Source organism: Marmota marmota, unplaced genomic scaffold (assembly GCF_001458135.2).
Source record: "Marmota marmota marmota unplaced genomic scaffold, marMar, whole genome shotgun sequence".
Taxonomy (NCBI): domain Eukaryota; kingdom Metazoa; phylum Chordata; class Mammalia; order Rodentia; family Sciuridae; genus Marmota; species Marmota marmota.
This window is the reverse complement of record NW_026000016.1, coordinates 40162119-40178115: the sequence shown is the minus strand read 5'-3', so window position 1 is coordinate 40178115 and position 15997 is coordinate 40162119. Positions and strand designations below refer to the sequence as shown.

The 15997-nt window shown below is 44.7% G+C and overlaps 1 protein-coding gene across 1 annotated transcript; it reads right to left on the bottom strand.

The window, feature by feature from the left end:
* Nucleotides 1-1871: 1871 nt before the first annotated feature.
* Nucleotides 1872-15076, bottom strand: Ctse (cathepsin E). Its single transcript, XM_015483752.2, has 9 exons — nucleotides 14872-15076; nucleotides 14055-14211; nucleotides 13347-13464; nucleotides 12273-12391; nucleotides 7266-7465; nucleotides 5644-5766; nucleotides 4319-4460; nucleotides 4127-4225; nucleotides 1872-2644 (listed from the first exon to the last, which is right to left on the bottom strand). The coding sequence occupies exons 1-9, from the start codon at nucleotides 14937-14939 to the stop codon at nucleotides 2480-2482; spliced, it is 1191 nt and encodes a 396-aa protein (XP_015339238.1). The 5' UTR covers nucleotides 14940-15076; the 3' UTR covers nucleotides 1872-2479.
* Nucleotides 15077-15997: the final 921 nt, after the last annotated feature.

The window sequence follows — 15997 nt, the reverse complement described above, 5'->3', positions numbered from 1 at the left end:
GCCTGTGTGACTGCACAGCCTGTGTTGTCAGCAGCTCTGCCATAATGCTTTGGTAGCTAGTTTGGATCAGGCTGATTTTTAATTAACTCTAAATGTAATAATTTAGTTTGAAAAAAATCAGCCAGGAAAAAAAAGTAAAACAAAATTAAAAAGTAGGTACGTGTGGCTGGGACCTACTCTGCAGTGAACATTCTGAGCCAAGTGATTCCACCCGGGTGGGCTCACTGGATCTTTCCAAAGGCTCTGCAAAGTGTCTTAGAGGCACAAAGTCCTCACTTGAGGTCACCAAGTGATGGGGGTGGGGCACAGATGTGCATCCAGGTTGACTATCAGTTCTTCAGCCTGGGGTGTTTTCTGTGACTCCTCCTGGTGCCCATAAGTGACAGCCAGGGCCTGCCAGCTATGTTACAGGTTTCAGACTACCTACCTTTGAACATGGCATAAAATTAATATTTATTGTACTGGATTGAACTAAACCCCAAATGGACCTTATGGACATTAAGAGGGGATTGGATGGATAAATAAATAGACACCATGGAGATGTTAGAAGAATGAGATATCTGTGCTGACAGGGAATCTATTTTAAAAGAAAAGCAGTTTAGGGAAGGATATGTGGAGAATTGCTTCTTCTTCTTCTTTTTTTTTTTGAAAGAGAAAGTTTTCTTACCAATAGCCATTTCTGTTTACATGTACAAGGAAAAAATAAAAGTGTTACAAAACAACTTCAAGCTGGTGCAAGTTGCCTGTAATAACAGAAGATCCCAAGTTCAAGGTCATTCTGGGCAACTTGATTTTCAAAATCAAAGTAAAACAAAACAACTACAACAAAAATCTTCAAATTTATACTAGCGCTTGAGGGGTAGGATCATGGAGCACTTGTGCATATTTTATAGTAAGAACAAAACTGCAGACACTTCTATTTTGAAAGTAGCAAAAATTAAAGAGAGGAAGAGAAAAATAAGTCATGTCTCATGGCAACAGAAACTACCAGAATAAGGATGTGCCTCGGGTCGGGATTCTCTGTGGTAGATTCCTCAGAATGGGCCCTGGGGTCCCAAATGTGAAAAGGGCTTGCTCTCTCTCTTCTCTCCATCCCCTACATACTATGAAATATTTTCATTACAGCAAAAAAAATATGGGCATACTGCAAGGAACGAGGACTTCTTGGGACAATGGTTAATGCCACTTGTGGAGTTGGAAGTGGGCATGATGGGCCAGAAAAATTCATAGGAACTAACTTGAAGGGTCACCTGCTGGCTCAATATGGGGTGATTTGAGCAACTAAAAATATCTTCAGTAAATTGAAACACACCAAAGATGTTTAGAATCCATTGGCATTTGCTATCGCACCAGCTTATTGTTTTGACAGTTGGTAAATAGATGAGGAAAACACCCCTGCCCCAGGTACTTATCTTTTTTCTACCTCATGGTGAGCTAGTGGTTGAGGAGGGAAGATTGCAATTATGGAAGAATTATAGCTAACAAATGCAGAAAAAGAAATAGAAGTAGAGAAGTTCCTAATGATAGATAGAGTGGGTCTCAGAGATGATCATCAATGCCTCTAAAACCTGCAGGTGAGATGCTAAAGGAAACTTCAATGGATGGTGAAGGCTGACAATTCCAATCCCACGTGTCAGTCTTAAACCACCAATAGAGAGGCACACAGCTGTATCTGCCTCCTGATGGAATACAACAAGAAGCGCTCAGCCCCATCCATGAAGTGTTTTGCCGTGAACTCAGGCCTCTAGATCTAAGCACCATTCTGTAGAAAAGATGGGCTCATAGACCCATGTTAAATGACACCTTTGAATTTCCACCAGCAAAACTCCAAATATGGTCAATTCTATAGAAGAAAAGAGACTCAAGAGACATTTCAAATGAATGCAATTTGTGGATCTTGTTTGAATGCTGATACAAACAAGCTAACTGTAAAAATGGTCACACATTTAGGAGGCAATGAGAGATATCCGAATCACAATTGGATGTGTAAGGATGATAGAAATATTTATGGATAAAATTATGTGATTCTTGGAATTTGTTTCAAAATAATCCAGGTTTGTGGAGCTAGAGAGAGAAGTGGATGGTGATATGGATGAAGGGGTCCTGGCCGTGTGTGGATGTGTTGGTAAAGTTGGTTGGGGTGTGTAGGGACTTACTGGACCACAACCTCTGCTGTGTATGTGTTTGGAGATTTCTGTGTTAAAAATTCAACAACAACAAAAAAGCAATAAAGAATATTGACTCACAACTTAATTCTTCTGCCACGATGGTGGTTGATTAGGGGTGTATGTGTGTGTAAAGTGTGAGTGAGGCTGTGTATGCGTGTGTGTGCTCTCATGCTCCATTTGTCCTAATTCAAGTTGCAACTCTGGGAACAACTGTTTTCTGTGGGAAAGGCCCTGCTGACAGGTGTAGAGAATGCCCTAACCTCACAGGCCCGGGGGTTGCCTGGTAGACAGGCAGAGTCACGGAGCCCTGCTCAAGGGACTGCTGGGGCGAGCCCCACGCGGTTATTTCCACGATCAAAAACTGAGTAAAACTGCCGAATGAAGACATCGCCCAGGATCCAGAGAGGCCCAGATGGAGGCTGGATGTCGAGTCCTTGAAAGCCACTGCTGCACAACTTCATTCCATCCACAAAGTCCTGGGGTCACAATGAAGTATGTAAATGACATACAGGAGAAGAGGGGAGCAGCGCTGCCCCCATTTTCGCTGGTGGATCCATCCTCCCACTTCATATAATCCTAGCCCAGTTTGCTCAGTGAAGTATTTGTTTGCACAAGTTCATTCATCCATGTTCTACAACTCTGAGAACTGCTCGTCTGCCGGGCACCCTCACACCACCATCGTTTGACAGTTAGAAAAACGGAAACCTTATTGCATGTCCAGAAAAAACAAAAGCCTTGGCACTAGAAGACCCTGATTTAAATTCTGGTTCCCTTAGTTTCTGGTAAAGCTCAAGTTCATTTTTTTTAGGGAGAGAGATTACACTATAAGTGTAATCTAACCACTGCTATTTTCTTATTGGTGTTCTTGGAGGAATCACTTGAGTGAGCTTTTTTAGATACAGAGCAGGGAGGCTTCCACTGTTCTGTACAACCCTTGCCCCCCCCGCCCTGCCGACCTAAAGCTCATGTGTAAAACAATGCAGGAAGGTTCGGAGGAGAAATGATTGGGTTGTGAGAGTCTTAACCCAATCAGTGACTTAATCCCCAGATAGGGATTAACGGGATGGTAACTGAGGCAGCTAGGGTGTGGCTGGAGGTGGTAGGCATTGGGAGTGTGACTTTGGGGTGTATATTTGTATCTGGCAAGTGGAGAGCTCTCTCTCTCTGCTTCCTGATCATCATGTGAGCTGCATCCCTCTGCCACGCTCGTCCTTCATGTTGTTCTGCCTCATCTCGAGCCCAGAGGAATGGAGTCGACTTCTGTGGACTGAGACCTCTGCAACTGTGATTCCTCAAATAAACTTTTCTTCCTCTACAATTGTTCTGGTCAGATCTTTTAATCACAGCAGCGAACAGGCTGACTAAAACAGTTGCCAAAGAATTGCAATGTTGGAAATCGAGACCAGTGGTGGTGGAAGGGACTCTAGGTTTTCAAAATGCCCAGGAATTTCCTTTCTACCTTGCCCTCCACACTTGAGAATCTACTGCAATAAAGACATTTTCTTGCTTGTTGAGGAATGTGAATTTGAATGTTAGATAAACCTCATTCTGTACCCCTCCCCCAAGCAACTCATATGCTGAACCATTTACTTAACCTCAAGAGTCTCAATATTCTCATTTATACAATGGGATAATAATAGCTCTCGTCAGACTTGGTGGTCGAGGGGATTCAAACTGTCAATGGATAAATCCGAAGGGACAATATCAGAAAACCCCCTTACATGGCTTGCCTAAGGTTCGTGGTTATTTCATGGCAGAACTGGAAATGAGAACTAGTCCAGTGGAGTTGCCATCAGAGAAGCTGGATCCCTGTTGGGGGGGACTGGCACATCAGGACAGGACAATGTGGGAGGGGGCTTGAGGTACATGTAGCTAAGTGCAGGCGACTGTTGACAAGGGGAAGTGGCAGGCTTGTGGGCAAGGCCCTGTGACTTGCAGAAAAAGGAAATGGAGCTTACCAGCAGCGTGTAGGCAGTTGGGCTGAGGGTGTAGGAGACGCCGTTGATGATGAAAGTGATATCTGGCATGTCGCTGAGGTTGGCACACTCCACGGTGTACTAAAACAGAGCACAGAGACCCACTCAGAGGCTGCCCATTTCCCAGGAAAAGGCTGGACTCTCCTGCTCCTCTCCCCTCCCCACCCCACTCACCTCTCCATCCATGGGCGCCGCCCCAATGGCCTCTTGCAGCTGCTTGATCTTGTGGGAAGGGCCAGTGATGAGGGAGGTCCCTGTGTCCACAATGGCCTGGCAGCCCTCAGAGCAGAATGTCACAGTGTCTCCCACCAGGATTCTGAAGGCAAAGGGATCATCATCAGCCCTGCTTCCCCGGGTCCCCAGCACCTCCTGCTCCCTGTAGGGCTCTTTATTGTACCAGAGCACTTGACGATGCCCATTTTAATCTCCCATCACATCACATGGGTGTTTAATCATCTCTCTCTCTCTCTCTCTCTCTCTCTCTCTCTCTCTCTCTCTGTCTCTCTCTCGCCTGAGTTCCATAGTAAGAAATACACTGACTTTTTTTGTGGGGGGTACCGGGGATTAAACTCAGGGGCACTAGAGCCACATCCCCAGCCCTATTTTGTGTTTTTTATTTAGAGACAAAATTGCTTAGTGCCTCAATTTTGCTGAGGCTGGCTTTGAACTCACGATCTTCCTGCCTCAGCCTCCCGAGCCACTGGGATTATAGGCGTGTGCCATTGCGCCCGGCAATACTTACTTCTTGATGTAACACACATACAATTCAAGGGCACTCTGATATTTTCTGTTGTATTACATTTCATTAAAAACTGCAGGTCAGGATCCCCGACAATGATGTCATGGCCCATCAGTAGGTACATCCCCACAGTTTGAAAGGGCTTCAGTAGACGGTGAGTATTGTGGCTTTTGTACTCTTTGGTACCATGCAGAACCTGATACTTGAATGATACTTCTTTGAATTCCTGTCTAGCACGGCTCCAGGTACACAGCAGGCATTTAGTTGCATTTCCCCATTTCTCCACACCCATGTACTGTACTGGTTTTTAAGATTCAGTTTCAACTCTACTCCCTCCATGAAACCCTTAAGAGATCTTCAGAGAGGAGCTGTCTTGCCCTGTTTGCTGGGCCTCTTTGGTGGCTCCTCCTTGGCAGCCCTGACCATTTCCACTTTATGTGGTAGCTATTTGTGTGACTGTCTTTGCATCCCCATGTCCCTCCGTCCTTGCCTTGTGTGTCAATTAACGTTGAACCAACACAGGGCAGCAGGCTGCATGTTGGTATTGACTTTCTGTTGAATGAGAGGTGCACCCCACATACAAGGAATGAAGCTGCTTCTGTCCCTGGTCACTAATTCCTCTTCCTGTATCTTTGCTCAGCATCTCCACACCTTCAAACCACAGATTCCGCTCCTATTGACCGGCAGTGTCACTCAATTTGAGTTGTGTCTGTTTTGAGTTCTACCACCAAGCGGCCGCCACTTCATGGAGGATACTCACTTATCCAGTGCAATCTGCCAGTAGGCTTGCTTGGTGACCGGGACCCAATTCAGGCTCCCAGAGAAATGAGTGCTGTCATAGCCTCCGAACGTCAGCTCACTACTTGAGCCACCTTGTGGATCACTATATGGAGAGAAAGACAAATTGTTGAGGGAGGGCCCCATGAGGGAACTGAGGCCCTGGGAGAGGAAGCCATGCAGGTGGTAGGATTTATATCCAGGTTGGTCTGACTGCAGGGCCCTTGCTATTGCCCTTCACTGCTCACTTGTTCCTGGGACAGATGGAGCAGGAAGCCCTGCAGGGGAAAGCTCAGGTACCCAGACAGCCTGCCTGTCCTACGGTTCTTCCTAGGCCTGTCCTGACTGCAGCCATGCTGGGGACAAAGCACAACCTGGGAGGGGGAGCTCAGAACTTTTCATGTGGGATGAGGAAACAGGGAAAATGGGCTTATGCTGGAACAGGGTGAACTCAAGCCAGGCCTACCCAGGAAGGAGTCAGAGGGGTAAGAAATCTCCATTCCATGTAGGGAGGATGAGATGACCGCCCACAAGCCCCTGGAAAGAGTACCCAGAGGCACATAAGCCTCAGGACCTCTTCAACTATAATGCCTAAAGTTTTGGGGGGGTTTTTTGGTACTGAGGATTGAACGCAGAGTTGCTTTACCACTGAGCCACATCACCAGCCCTTTTTATTTTTTATTTTAAGACAGGGTCTAGCTAAGTTGCTTAGGGCCTCACTAAGTTGCTAAGACTGGCCTCAAATTTATAATCCTCCTGCCTCAGCTTCCCAAATCGCTGGAATTACAGGCATAAGCCACTATACCCAGCTACCATGTCTAAAGTTTTATTTAATTGTGGTAATATATGCAGATAGCATAAAACTTCCCATCTTAACCATTTTTTTGAGTGCTCAATTCAAAAGAGTCAAGTACTCTCACATTGTTGCCAAACCAACCTGCAGAACTCTTTCATTCTGCAGAATGAGACTCTATGTATCCTCCTTCCTCCTCCTCCAGCCCCTGGCAACCGCCGTCATACTTTCTGTCTCTATGCTTTTGACAGCTCTATGTACCCTATGCCAATGGAATCATATAGGATCTGTCTTACTGTGACTGGTTTATTTCACCTAGCATACTGTCCTTGAGTTTAATCCATGTTGTAGCATGGGTCACGATTTCCTTCCTTTTTAATACTGAATAATATTACATGCTATGGACAGACAATGTTTTGCTCATCTGTTAGCAGGCAATTCTTTTCTTGTCAGTTTACTTTATAAATTTGTTCCTGCCTCCCCCTTTATTTTATTGTGCCCCAGTGTCTAACATTATGCCCAGCATGTAATAGGAACTTGGTATTTATGGACTAAAAAATAAGTCAATTCCAGAGATCCTTAAATTCAATAATTGCTGTAGAATTTACAAAGCGCTTGTCACAGCTACTTTATGAAGTAAACCCCATTTCTTCAGAATCCAGAGAGGTTAAATGTTTTTGCCCAAGATCACACAGCTGACAACAAGCCAAGCAAGGGATCCAAGTCAGCTCTTTTGGCCACTAAGTCTGGGGCACCATGTTGTCTTCCTGTAGTCGTCACTGGCCTTAACTGGTGGGCTGGATGGGCCTTACCTGCTCATGTAGACAGAAAATATGGGCAGATCCACTAGGTTCTGGGCCATCATGTTGTCAAATACTGGAGTCACGCCTCCAGCAGCCAAGGAAGGGTATCCCAAACCCAGGATTCCATCAAACTCTGCATTCACGAAGGTCTGGCCGGGCTCTTTGACACTTTCTCCAAATTGCTGTCCAATCACGGTCAGTCCTCCCACCTGCAGGGAGAAAGCCCGTAGGAAAACTGCAGAGGGGATGGCAGGCAAAGGGTCTCGGACCCCTGCATCCTCCCTGTATCCTGATGCTACTTCCCTTCTCAACTTTCCTTGATAAAATGGGCACAAAGACTTTTTGAGGGGAGGGTACTGGAAATTGAGACCGGGGTGCTTAACCACTGAGCCACATCCCCATCATTTTTTTTGTGTGTGTATTTTATTTAGAGACAAAGTCTCACTGAGTTGCTTGGGGCCTTGGTAAATCGCTGAGGCTGGCTTTGAACTTGCTATCCTCCCAAGCCACTTCTAGGATTACGGTCGTGTATCACCACACCCAGCTAAGATTTTTTTTTTTTTTTGCATTCACTTAATTTCTTTTGTGCAAATTTAATTGAAGTAAATAAAGTACAGATATAATAAGTATTCTATGGTATAACATATCACCATATTTATCTATTCTACCACTGATGGATATTTGGGTTGTTTCCTGTATTTGACTATTACTAATGGTGCTGGTTGTATACATCTTTTGGCAAATACATGCATGTTTTTCTGTTGGATATAGACCTGGGAATAAAATCGCTAGATTACAGAGAATACAAGTGTAATGCATGAGTAAATAGGAAAAAGAGTTTTTCATAATCATGGTACCTATTGATATTTCCACTACTAATATTTTGGGAATTCCAATTGCCCCATATCCTCACTAACACTAGTTATTTTCTGTCTTTTCCATTTTAATTTTCTAGTTGATGTGCAGGGGGTTTAACTGTGGTTTTAATTTGTATTTTCTGGTAATTAATAAAATTGAACCTTTGGATATCCCCTTTTATAAAGTGAGCTATGGTCATTTTCTTGTTGATATATTCCAGAATCAAGTCCTTTCTTGTTAATTACAAAAATCTTCTCCCAGACTGTGAGTGGTGCTTTTACCCTCTTTTTTAAATTTATTTATTTTATTTTTTAATTTTTTATTGTGGGTTGTTCAAAACATTACAAATTTCTTGACATATCATATTCGACACTTTGATTCAAGTGGGTTATAACATCTTAAGTTGAGTAACAGAAGATATGAATTTCAATGCAGTCAAGTCAATTTTTTCCTTTAGTACTAGTGAGTTTTATAACTTGTTTCAGAGAATTATTCCACCCTGAGGTCATGAAAATACTTTCCTATGTTTTCTCCTAAAAGTTTTATTGTATTATGTTTTATATTTAGATCTATAATCTACCTAAGGCTTATTAACACATGAATCTCTGAGTGACCTAGCACTATTTAATGATATAATAATATACCATTATTTTCTCCGCATTCTGAAATTCAGTTTCTGAATTTTAAATTCTGTTGCATTTGTCCATTTTCTTAATCCTGTGCCAGTACTAAATTACTATGATTTTATAATAATATTTGGCATTGTTTTCCTTCATCAAAATTATCTTGGTGTATTACATTATATTCATATACATGTTAGAATCAGCTTATTAATTTCTAATAAAAATTGCTGCTATTTTGATTGGGATAACATTGGATAAATAGATAAATTTGAAAACTTTAGACTTCTTTATAAAACTGAGTCATTCAATCTGTGGGTATAGTTTATCTTTCAATTTATGCAGATCTTTTAATTTCGTTCAGTAATGTTTTAAAGTTTTAGACTACATTATTTGTTAAATTTACTTCAAAGGTAGTTGATGTTTTTTGATGGGATTAATAGTGCCATTAACAAACCATATTTTGTTGCTTTTTTCCTGCTTTATAGAAATACAAATTATTTTTTGTATGTTGGCCTTATTTCCTGCAACTTCACAAAGTTCAGTTATTAATCCCAACATTATACCTGTTGATATTTTTGGATTTTCTATTTATAGAATCTTGTCATATGTTAATGATAAGATTATTTCTTCCTTTTTTTTGGTCTTAATTACCTGGATTTCTTTTTTCTTGCCTTATTGCATTGGCTAGAATCTTCAGCACAATGTTGAATTCAGACAGTAAAAATGAACTAAAAAGAATCAAATAGTAATCAAATAGTAAAAATGAGCATTCTTGTCTCATTCATGATCTCAGGGAGAAGTCTCTCAACAATTCACCATGAAGTGTAAAGTTTGCTGTGGGCTTCTTTGTTAGATATTCTATAACAGATTAAGGAAGTTGCTTTATATTCTAGTTTTCTAAGAGTTTCTTTATTTAAGTCATGAATAGATATTGAATTTTATCAGTTGAGAAAATCATACGACTTTTCTTTTTTTATTCTCTTAGTTGATTAATTTTAGGGAGAAATGATTTTTGGTTGGGATATATTATCCCTTTATATATCTCAAGATTTTATTTGCTAGTATTTAGGACATTGGCATCTATATTCACAGGAGAAAATTGGTCTGTAATTCTAATTCTTATACTATCCTTTTCAAGTTTTGCAATTAACTTATTCTGTTCTCATAAAATGACTTATGAAGTATTCCTTCATTATGGGTTTTCTGGAAGAATATAGGTAAGGTTGATGTTATTTCCTTTTTTTTCTGTGTTTATTAACTTTGGGAATGTTTGTTTTTCAAAATGTTTAAAAACCCATAAGATTTTTCTAGTCATTTCTTTTTAAACATTTAGAAGAATGTACCATTGGGGCTAATTGAGTCTGGAATTTTCTTCATGGAAAGAGTTTGAATAACAGAGTGAATATTCAACTAGATATTGATGTATTCATATTTTCTGACATGAAAATATCAGTTTTGATATGCCATATTTCTCAAGGTATCTGCCAATTTTTTTAAAGTATAAAATTTATCAATAAAAAACTATTATTGATAGCTTCTATTTTAAATGTCCACAGGATCTTTATTAATGTCCTCTTTTTCATTTCTAATATTGCTAAGTTATATTTTATTTCATTTTTCTTGACTAATTGTGCTAGGATCCACATTGGTAAGTCCCACATTGCTCTCTCACTGTCCTAGTCCCTTGATGATGGGGGTGTCCTGCAGCAAAAAATTTTATTGCTCCTTGAAAAGAGTTAATTCTTGGCTTTGTTGATTTTCTCTGTAATCTGACTTTCCTATTTCATCGATATCCTGTTGGTCTCTTTACTATTTCTTCCCTTTTGCTTTCTTTAGGTTTGATTTGCTGTTGCTTCTCGATAGTTTTCTTGTTTATTTTTACTTGAAACAGAAGCTTAATTCATTAAATTTTCACCTTTTCTAATACATGCATTTCAGATTATAGCTGTCCCTTTAAGAACTGCATTAGCTAGCTATATATATGTAAACTTTAACATGCTGTGGGTACACACACACACACACACACACACACAGAGGCACACACATGAGATGGAGTATATTTAGATATTTGACTATACGCAATTGTAGATGTCAGTTAGCAGCATACCTTAGAACATTGTTTCTGTCTGAGTGCTATAGCTTGAAGTCTACAGTTTGGGTAGCAGAAAGGGAAGACAGATGTCAAGTGGAAATAGGGTCAATTGGAACCTTCAAGGATGAGGGTGGACTAAGACCCACATTGCTGTCTCACTGTCCCAACTCTCTGATGATGGGGTGTCCTGCAGCAAAAGCTGACACTCCCTTTCACAAAGGTGAACATGCACCTGCCCTTGGAGCAAGAAGCCCTGGAGGAGGAAGCAACCCAGGCTGGAGTTGCTGTGGGCTTGGCTGCTGCCTGCACCAACCAGGTGAGCCAGATCATGAGTGCATGCTGTGGACTAGAATTCCCCTCTCCTTGCCAATTTCAATGGAAAACACAGTGTATTATTTTATCTCTGTGTTTTACATGTACATATTTTGACATATAAAGTGTTTTCTGCTTCTGTTTTTCACTTAATAATATACCCCTACCCACTTAGAAGGGATTTTATTTTTAAATCAGGGATTAAAGCCAGGGACACTTAACCAATGAGCCACATCCTCAGGCCTTTTTATATTTTATTTTCAGACAGGATCTTGCTAAGTTGCTTAGGGCCTTGCTATGTTGCTGAGGCTGGCTTCGAACTTGTGATCTTTTTGCCTCAGCCTCCTGAGCTACTGGGATTATAGGCATGCATCTGGCTTTTAGAACAGATGTTCATGAAGGCTAGCCCCTGCTGCTCTTAGATAGTTCTTACTATCTCTAGTAAGAACTTACATAGTTTCTTAGAACTGAAACTACAGTCATCAGGAGTTGGTGACCTTTATTTTCCAAGGCGTAGGCCTAGACCACTGCCCATAAGCCTGTACAAAGTAACCCTGCAGGACCAGGACCCTGCTGGTTCTCTGTCCTCACATCATTCTGAGTCCCACGGTTTTGGGAGCCCTACGATCCTTGGCCAGAGGGAGTTGAAGGAGCAACCTGTGCGACCTAGGCCCTTCATTTTGATATCTGGATTCTTCCTGGTCTCCGCAGCTGGACTCCACCTCAGACTTTGCCCACTTATTTCACTGAGTCCTCCCACCCCTCGCAGCATCCCGTGGCTTGGATTCCTTTGCCTTTCAGGATGGAGGCCTGGTCTTGTCTCCTCAGACCCTCTGCAGACGGGTGTCCAGCCCTACCAGCAGTCTTTGTGCTCTGGGCACAGTTTCCCTTGGGAGCTCCCTGATGTCCCTCTAGAGCCCAGAGTGCTGAGCAGACTGACACACTGCCCACCATCTCTGGTGGGGAGGGCTGCTCCCCTGCCTGCCAGGCTTCCCCTTTTCCCTAAATCCAGCCTCACTCCCTCTTTCCACCTCTTCCTGAAGCAGACCTGAAACTGCACCCCCAAGTCCTCCCAACAACGTTCCCTCTCAAGTTTCCGGCCAAGAGAGGAGACACAGGAATTGTACTCACAGTGACTTGGTCAGCTCCGATGATCCCAGACAAGCTCCCGGTCCCATACTGAATGGAGAAAGAAGTGCCCAGCTCACTGTATGTGCTGGACTGGGAAGGGTGGAACACGGGGTGTGACTCTGGAAAGCAAGGGTACAGTCACTGCCCTCATCCCTGCCCTAGAGATGTGCTGTCTCTTCCCTCAGCTCCCAACACAGAACGGGCACTCCCAGAAAAGCTGACCATGGCCCTTCCTAGTGAGCCTACCAGGAGATGTGGCTTAATTGGGGAGCAAATAGTTGTCCCTGGGCAAACCTGACTGCCCGCAATGACCTCATGAGGCACACCTAGATAAGTGCCATTTATCAGGCGCCAACAGCAGTCTCAGCCAGTTGGTGTGGGGCAGAGCCTGGACTTCAAAAGAAACTCAGGGGTAAACAATCACCATTCCAGCAAAGTACTCCCGACCCTGCCCAACCTTGGGGATAACCTGGGTCAGGGTTTCCAGTGACAGAGGAGGTTCTCTAGAACTTGCCCCACACAGACTAAGACATTTTTCTTTATGTCTGTCTTCTTATTTCAGTTTTCACTGAAACTGCTGAGTTACCTCTGGGCAGATGGACACACCCATGCCATTGTGACCCACAGCCCCACCTGGGGGGAGAAGGGCCACCAAATCTTCTCGAAGTAGGTGAACTGTTTGTACTTAGAAACTACAGTCATCAGGAGTTGCTGACCTTTTTTTTCCAAGGTGCAGAGTCAGTCAAATGGAACTTTCTCCCATGTTCTTTTGGTGTTCCAGGGGAAGTGAGTCATAAAATCGAAGTTTTATCTTTTAAATGGCTAGGTTTCTCCCTCCTAATTCTGACCAGTATGAAGTTGTTATCATAGATAGTAACCACATTTTCTTTCTCTCCCTGACCCAGCCCTGTTTGAGCTGTAAGCAGTGCCAGGCAGACCCAGAGAAGGGGAGGGGAAACTCGGTGTGGCAGAGATAGCCAGTTTCTGGAACCCCTTGTTCCCCAACCCCAGAGTACCTGGCGTCCCAGGACTGGACCCCAGTCATCTCCCACGAGGGCTCCTGTCCCCACTTACTGCAGGCTGGGCTGGTGCAGTACACAGAGGGGACCCAGAGATTGGAGGAGCCAGTGTCAAAGATGACAGTGAAGTTCTGTGGTGGGGAGCCAATGGAGATAGTGCCAAAGTATTCGACCTGCAAGGAGGGAGAGAGGGAAGGAGGCGTGAGTGGAGGGCAGAGGCCACCAAGGGACCAAGGTAGAGTGTCTACGGCCTGAGCATAGGGTACAATGGACTGGTGCTTACCGAGCCTAGGAGATGGGATGGCTGGGAAATAAAAGAAGCAGAGGAAAGGTCATGAAGGAGGAAGATCTCTGAGATCTAGGAACTGGGAGAAGTGGGACCCTGCAGCCCCCAGGCACTTTGTTTGATTTTACTTGTATTTTCTGGATTCCTAACTTTGTAGCAAGGCAGGGGAGGCAGGAGCAGCTCCACATTAGGGATCAGGGCACCGGCTGGGAGAAGTCAAGTACTTTGCCTAAGGGCATAGTCAGTAAGCTGCCCAGCCGAGTGCAAAAGTGGGCTCCTTCCATTTGGGATGCCTGCATCCTTATCTCTTCCCTCCTGCAGAGAGCTCTACTCATTCCAGCCTTTCTACAAAGTCCACAGAGACCCAGGGGACCAGTCCTTATGAATCACCCAAACCAAGAAGTCCATAGTGACCTTCAACACTGCTGAAATGGCCCTCCTCCCCTCTCCCCGGGCCCCATCCCCAAGATGCCTCACATCCAAGTAGTTGATGAGGGGCTCGTTGGTGCCTTGGTCCTTGGTGCAGGACTCGGTGAACTGGATCATGTCCAAGTTCTGGGATTTCCAGAACTCAGAGAGCTGGCCCCGGGCCCGCAGCTTCTTCCGGAGGGACTGGTGCCTCTTGAGGGCCACCCTGAAGACGAAGCCCCATGTGAGGAGAGGACGCAGTTCTACCTCCCTCTCCTCCCCTCTCCGGCTCCCCCCTGCCTCTGTTCAGAGGTTAACTAGGAACTGACACAAGAGCAGAGCCAGCAAGGCTAGGGTGCAGCCAGAATCAGCACCTCCTCTGCCTCCAGCCAAGCAGCCTCATCTCTGCCCTGAGACTCTCAGAATCTTGCAGTGGAAAGGCTCTCCCTCCTGGACACAGGCTCTTTGAGATCTAGGAACTGGGAGATGTGGGACCCCCCATAGCATAACATGAGCTGCATCAAAGCTGATTTAAAGGGACAGAAAAACTGGGTGGCAGTAATGGTTGGCCTCTTGCTGGGGTGGGGGGGTGGGTACTAGAGGGTTTTGAGCAATAAACCACAAGGGCAAATTTCTGCTCTATGGTGGCAGAGGACTTCCCCAGGGCTAAGGGCAGGTGCCTCTGGAGCTCATTTGGCAGGGACTCGAGATAGAAGCCACACACAAAGTGGCCACTGGAAACCTTTCCCATGGATCCCCATGGTCCTCAGTTTCTCTACATTTCCCATAAGCTGTCCGCCCCCAGGGCAGCCCAGAGCTGGGCTGGGGTTGGGGATGCAGGCAGGGGCTGTGCCAGTAGAACTCAGTGCCGGGGACACCGCCTCACCTGTGAAGGGCTCCTTGGGCCTGTCCCAGGTCGAGAAACACGAGCAGCAGCAGGAGGAGGGTTTTCATTGTGGTCCAACCAGCAGCTTCTCTCTCTCCCCACTGGAGTCTGCTTCACCCTCTCCTTTCTTCTCTCACACAGAGTGAGGACAGAGTGTGTTAAGGGGACCGTGAGCTGGCTGTTGAATTGGGGAAACAATTCTCCCCAACACTGAGACCTGCCCTGCCCAGCCCAGCCCAGTCTGAGGACCCAATGATAAGGCCTGAAGTCACTAGCCAGGCCCAAAGTAAACAGTATGTGTAAGCGGACATTCCTTCCCCACCCCTCTGTCCCTTCTCTCCTGCAACAGTAGTGGGGGTCTGGGGTGAGAACCTGGGGGTCCATGCAACCTCTGAGAGTGAGAGAGTTATTCCAGGCTCAGCTTCTCCCGGGGTCTCTGGCACCCCATGCGGACTCTAAGAAACCCTATGTGCATTGGCTGAGAGAGTGACATGGCCCTGGATAGCAGGCACCACCCTATTGAACTGTTACTGTGAATGGTGCAGCTGAAGACTTCAGAGAGGCAGAAGCTCAAAATATTTTTTTTTTGTATTTCTTATGTCTCCTGAAGAATTATAGCATCCTCATCCCTGAGCTGTTGAAAGGAGCAGAACCAGAGCCCCTCACAGCTTTTCCAATTTCCAGGCCTCTCCCGACCTCCCACTTGCCCCTGTTCACTAGGATTAGAGGCCCAGGCTGGAAAAAAGGCTGATTGGTGTGCGCAGCTGTGGACCACCTGGTCCCAAGTGGGGTAGACACCGGCTCACCTGTCTGCCAGGAACCCCAGGCTCTGGCTGGATTTCAGAAATTCTGACAAAGGGTGGACACATGGGGCCATTTGTCAGAACAATTGATTCTGTCCTCTTTGGAAACACCAGAGAAACAGGAAGTGCTATGCTCACAAATTACTGTTTGCTCCCCAGCTGGAACTGAACATTGCTAGGGAAAATCATTGTGGACAATGGGAACAAAAGGCTTTGAGCATGTGCATGATGGTTGGCCGTGACTCTTAAGAAAAGGCAGGTGGGGGAACACTTGGGGTGCAACAGGACTATGGGGGCAAGAGTGGAGCCCAGAGTAGGTAATC

Excerpts from the sequence above, each read along its gene's own strand:
- Ctse (XM_015483752.2), bottom strand. The coding sequence starts at position 14,939 with ATGAAAACCCTCCTCCTGCTGCTGCTCGTGTTTCTCGACCTGGGACAG. Across the intron at positions 7,466-12,272 it reads TCGGAGCTGACCAAGTCACT|GTGGGAGGACTGACCGTGAT; the intron begins GTGAGTACAATT and ends TTCTCCCTGCAG. Across the intron at positions 2,645-4,126 it reads CAACTGCCTACACGCTGCTG|GACTTTGTGGATGGAATGAA; the intron begins GTAAGCTCCATT and ends TTGTGACCCCAG.